The sequence below is a fragment of the Naumovozyma dairenensis genome, chromosome 11, assembly GCF_000227115.2.
Source record: "Naumovozyma dairenensis CBS 421 chromosome 11, complete genome".
NCBI classification, from domain to species: domain Eukaryota; kingdom Fungi; phylum Ascomycota; class Saccharomycetes; order Saccharomycetales; family Saccharomycetaceae; genus Naumovozyma; species Naumovozyma dairenensis.
Genome location: NC_016489.1, coordinates 603122 through 609121, shown reverse-complemented (window position 1 = coordinate 609121; position 6000 = coordinate 603122). Strand labels below are relative to the sequence as shown.

The 6000-nt window shown below is 34.0% G+C and overlaps 2 protein-coding genes across 2 annotated transcripts; both read left to right on the top strand.

Moving 5' to 3' along the window:
• Positions 1-482: 482 nt before the first annotated feature.
• Positions 483-2060, top strand: APE1 (metalloaminopeptidase APE1; the record flags this gene model as incomplete). The annotated part of the gene is made up of 1 exon (XM_003672657.1): positions 483-2060. One exon carries the CDS (start codon positions 483-485, stop codon positions 2058-2060), a length of 1578 nt encoding a protein of 525 aa, XP_003672705.1.
• A 775-nt stretch (positions 2061-2835) lies between these two features.
• Positions 2836-5019, top strand: GFA1 (glutamine--fructose-6-phosphate transaminase (isomerizing) GFA1; the record flags this gene model as incomplete). The annotated part of the gene is made up of 1 exon (XM_003672656.1): positions 2836-5019. The coding sequence occupies one exon, from the start codon at positions 2836-2838 to the stop codon at positions 5017-5019; it is 2184 nt and encodes a 727-aa protein (XP_003672704.1).
• Positions 5020-6000: the final 981 nt, after the last annotated feature.

Sequence of the window (6000 nt, the reverse complement as noted above, 5' to 3'; positions counted from 1 at the left end):
TACCTCCCCCAGGGTAGCCATCCAATATTTTCTGGATTAGTAATCACGAACAGCTGGCAGCGAGAACAACGCGATTCTAAGGGGGCGGAATTTTCAGGCCACTTTCGTAGATTTATCTAATCAATCTTCTAATTTTAATATTGAAAATTATATGAAGAAATTAAAAAGGGTGTTCGAGGGAACATCCATAATACCATATTGTAAAGACCCAGATAGGATCTCAGAGAACCACGGAGTGCACAACGGTTACTTTCGGTTAAATTGTACGTAGTTACCACTTTAAAGGTTTAATATTCAACAACGATTGATTACGTACGTGCGTTGGCGCTTACTTTCTTACTTATTCACTCACTCTCCTTGATCGTTTTTTTTATAAATAGTCTTGAACTTATTCATAGAAAAGAGCTTCCCAAAAAATCTATTTGGTATTCCCCACTTATATTCTTAGATCAGGAAAGACAAAAACCAACTAACGAGCAATAATGGAAGAACAACGTGAAATTTTAGATCAATTAAAGAAGACATTGGAAATGTTGACTATGGATGCGACTGAAAAGTCTACCACCAATACCTCATCATCAGCATCTTCCACTACTTCTAGCAACAACGCAACCATCTCCAACGACGATTACGTTTCCATAAAACACACATATGAAGATTGTGCTCAAGAATTCATCAATTTCCAATACAAAAACCCAACAACATACCACGTAGTGGACCATATTTCCAACTTGTTATTATCAAAGGGTTTTAAATACTTATGTGAAAAGGGTAATTGGGATGCTTGTGCCAATGGTTCCAAAGGTGGTAAATTCTTCACTGTAAGAAACGGTTCCAATCTTGTAGCATGGATTGTAGGTGACAAATGGCAATACAAACGTGGTGTTGGTGCCGTTGCATCTCATATTGATTCCTTAACTGTTAAATTAAAGCCTGTATCCACCAAGGAAAACGTCGGTGGATATGAAATGTTAGGTGTCGCTCCATATGGTGGTACTTTGAATGAAGCTTGGTTGGATAGAGATTTAGGGATTGCCGGTAGAGTTTATATTAGAACTCCAGGTGAAGATGAAATTAAAGCTGTTTTGATTGATTCTACTCCTCATCCTATTGCGAAGATTCCTTCTTTGGCTCCACATTTTGGTAAGCCATCTGAAGGTCCTTTCGATAAGGAGGATCAAATGGTTCCTGTTATTGGATTCACTGCAGCTGATGATGATGATGAACCTCCTGCTAATGAAAAGGAAAAGACTTCTCCATTGTATGGTAAGCATCCTATTAAGTTACTTAGATATGTTGCTAAGTTGGCAAATGTTAAAGTTTGTCAATTAATTCAATTGGATTTGGATTTATTTGATGTTCAAAAGGGTACTCTTGGTGGGTTAAACAATGAATTTATTTTTGCTCCACGTGTGGATGATAGATTATGTAGTTTTGCTGCTGCCATTTGTCTTGCTCATTTTGCTGAAAATTTGGATATTGCCAATATGGAAACATTCAATGCTGTTGCATTATTCGATAATGAAGAAATTGGTTCTTTATCAAGACAAGGTGCTAAAGGTGGGTTATTAGAATCTGTTGTAGGTCGTGTTGCTACAGCAAGAAACAAGAGAGATGTTCCACCAGATATGCGTACATTATTTGCTAATTCTATCATATTATCAGCAGATGTCAACCATCTTTTCAATCCAAATTTCAAAGATGTTTATTTGAAAGACCATGCACCAAAGCCAAATTATGGTATTACATTATCATTGGATCCAAATGGTCATATGGCTACAGATTCCGTGGGTGTTACATTCATTGAAGAATTAGCTCGTGGTAATAATGATAAGGTACAATACTTCCAAATCAAGAACAATTCAAGATCAGGTGGTACCATTGGTCCATCTTTAGCTTGTCAAACTGGTGCTAGAACCATTGATTTGGGTATTGCTCAATTATCTATGCATAGTATTAGAGCCGCTACGGGGACGAGAGATGTTGGTTTAGGTATTAAATTCTTTAGAAATTTCTTTGACAATTGGAGAACAGTCTACGACAAGTTTGCTGATTTGTAGATGCGATCCTCATTTTAAAAGCAAATTTCTTACGTATATAGTGTAGGGTATAGGGTATAGACTAGGTTAGATTAGACATACATCTATATATATATTATATCAAAAATAAAAAACAAAACATGACATTGTTTCTATTTTTAAACTCAGACAAACAAACTGGAATTATTCACTAAGCCTCGGATGTAACTAAATAAGATAACTTTGAAGATGACACCTTTCCCTCTCCCCTCTTCCTCTATCTTTACTTCACTTCACTTCCTTCCAGAAGCAAAAAGAAGAAGGTATCACTGGCTCCCCGGGTAACACACCCAAATCAATTAAATTTCCTAATTGGGTAACTGGAAAACACCACACCGAAATTGAAACTGAAAAATGGCGTGAAATTCGTTATCTACTTAAAATAGTGTTAACTGTGAGCTAAGCGTAAGACTCTTTCTCGATGTCACATACAATAGCACACGTACATTTCTGGACTCATTTTTCAAAAATGCTATTGCTATTGTTTACTGAAGAAAAAAGAGTATAAACAAAAAAAACAAACAGAACCGAAGGGTCCCTTTGAAAATAAATTGTTCTCCTTTTCCAATTTACCTTGAATATTTTTTTTGGTCGACGACAATCTTTTCTATTTTTATACTTCTTTCACAAACTTTAAAAAGTATAATTGTTTCAAGTTCATCTCTCAAAAAAAAACAAAAACAATTATAAACTCTTTCACACTTCTTTGGATTCATATATTCAGAGAATAAGAAAGTAAGCAAATAAATAGGTAATAATGTGTGGTATTTTCGGTTATTGTAACTACTTGGTCGAAAGATCAAGAGGAGAAATCATCGACACTTTAGTTGACGGTTTAGAACGTCTAGAGTACAGAGGTTATGATTCCACTGGTTTAGCCATTGATGGTGATGAGCCAGACTCCACCATGATCTTCAAACAAATTGGTAAAGTTAGCGCCCTAAAGAAGGAAATTAAAAGACAAAATCCAAATAGAGATGTCACTTTTGTTTCTCATTGTGGGATTGCTCATACAAGATGGGCTACTCATGGTGAACCAAAACAAGTTAATTGTCATCCACAAAGGTCAGACCCAAATAATGAATTCGTTGTCGTTCATAATGGGATAATTACTAATTTTAGAGAATTAAAAACTCTATTGACTAATAAAGGTTTTAAATTTGAAAGTGATACTGATACTGAATGTATTGCTAAATTGTTTAAACATATTTATGATACAAACGTACAAAATGGGAATGATTTGGATTTCCATGAATTGACGAAATTGGTCCTATTGGAATTAGAAGGTTCATATGGGTTATTATGTAGATCTTCTCATTATCCAAATGAAGTTATTGCAACAAGAAAGGGATCTCCATTATTAATTGGTGTTAAATCAGAGAAAAAATTAAAGGTGGATTTCGTCGATGTAGAATTCCCTGATGATAATAGACCTGAAACTCCAATACATAATGGTACCAGTAATCATATTAATGGTTCAAGAATTCCTAATGGAAATGGTCCTACCACTACGAACGGCAATAGCAACCATATTAATGGATTGAAAAAAGCTCATAATCTTTTACCAATTGCCACTAATGAATTCAATTTAAGACACTCTCAATCAAGAGCTTTCTTATCTGAAGATGGTACTCCAAACCCAGTGGAATTCTTTTTATCTTCTGATGCTGCTTCAGTTATAAAACATACCAAGAAAGTCTTATTCTTAGAAGATGATGATTTAGCTCATATTTATGACGGTGAATTACATATCCATAGGTCAAGAAAGGAAGTAGGTGCATCCATGACAAGATCTATTCAAACATTAGAAATGGAATTGGCTCAAATTATGAAAGGGCCATATAAACATTTTATGCAAAAGGAAATTTATGAACAACCTGAATCCACTTTAAATACAATGAGAGGTAGAATCGATTTCGATAATAACTCTATAATGTTAGGTGGTCTTAAAGCTTGGTTACCTGCAATCAGAAGAGCTCGTAGATTAATAATGGTTGCATGTGGTACCTCGTATCATTCATGTCTTGCCACTCGTGCAATCTTTGAAGAATTATCTGAAATCCCAGTTAGTGTCGAATTAGCTTCTGATTTCTTAGATAGAAAATCTCCCGTTTTTAGAGATGATATTTGTGTCTTTGTTTCTCAAAGTGGTGAAACTGCTGATACTATGTTAGCATTGAATTATTGTCTAGAGAGAGGTGCTTTAACTGTTGGTATTGTTAATAGTGTCGGGTCATCTTTATCTAGAGCTACTCATTGTGGTGTCCATATTAATGCAGGTCCAGAAATTGGTGTCGCCTCAACAAAGGCTTATACATCACAATATATTGCTCTAGTCATGGTAGCATTATCATTATCTGATGATAGAGTCTCCAAATTAGAAAGAAGAAAAGATATTATTCAAGGTTTAAAATTAATTCCAGGACAAATTAAACAAGTGTTAAACTTGGAAGATAGAATTAAAAAATTATGTGAAAATGAATTAAAAGATCAAAAATCCTTATTATTATTAGGTAGAGGGTATCAATTTGCATCCGCTTTAGAAGGTGCTTTAAAAATTAAAGAAATTTCATATATGCATTCTGAAGGTGTTCTTGCAGGTGAATTAAAACATGGTGTCTTAGCATTAGTTGATGAAAATCTACCAATAATTGCATTTGGTACAAGAGATTCTTTGTTTCCAAAAGTCGTTTCATCTATTGAACAAGTTACTGCAAGAAAGGGTCATCCAATTGTTATTTGTAATGAAAACGATGACGTTTGGGCCAAAAAGGCAGAAAGTGTCCATTTGGAGACTTTAGAAGTGCCTCAAACTGTTGATTGTTTACAAGGTCTATTAAATATCATCCCATTACAATTAATGTCTTATTGGCTTGCAGTTAATAAAGGTATTGATGTTGATTTCCCAAGAAATCTCGCAAAATCTGTTACAGTTGAATAAGAGAAATGGAAAAAACAAACAAACAAACTTACTTGCTACAACAAAGGAAAAAAACTCATTATCAGGAATAAAAAACTTCAGAAAATCAACAAAAAAACATAAAAAATCCAAAAAAGACAAAAAAATTACTATTAATAATATTAGCGTTTTAGTGTGTTACCTTGTTATAATTATATATATATATATATTTATCTAGTTTTTAAAGAATTAAATTGTCGATGTTAGAGAAAGAATGAGGGAAGACGAGCAATACGGGAGATCAAATATTTTGTATCTCAAAACAACACTTACTAGATGTAAGAAATTGATGGAAGGAGTTGTGACCTGGTCTCAGGTTTCTAAATTATAATCCAATTTTTATATTTTGCTCATTATATGATGGATAATTTATAATATATATGCTCAAACATATGATCCTTGATTACCTTTTTACATAATGTTATTAATGTATAATATCGAAAATCGAGCTATTCATCTTTACAGTCAGCATACATAAAAACGTTAAGGAGGCCAACCCTTCGTATGATGAGTTAATATAGTTTCCAAGTATGATAATTTTGTGATTTCGATAAATTCCACTGAATTACAGCATGAATACCAGACCAGTTAGCTACTGAACAGCTCAGGTCAATCCAGTTCAGCTTGAATCATCATGGTCCGAAATGATGATTCATGGCCATCCAGGTCCTTACGGCTTTGAATTTATGTAGTAGGTAAGAGGTCTTTTGTCAAATAACTTTGAAGACATCAATCTTGATTTTAAATTCCAATGGAATTTTTAACTCTACAAAGTTGGGCCGACCGGAAAATTCTGGAGTATTTGTACAGCTGGAAGGAAGCACGTACGCAAGTACCTGTAGTCTGGCGTAGTGACATAAATGTACGTAATGCCTTCGAAATTCCATAGGAAAAGTCAATTGAATGAAACTGGAATTCAGAAATGCATTGGTTCAGCAAGTCAAAAAACATATAAAAATGATT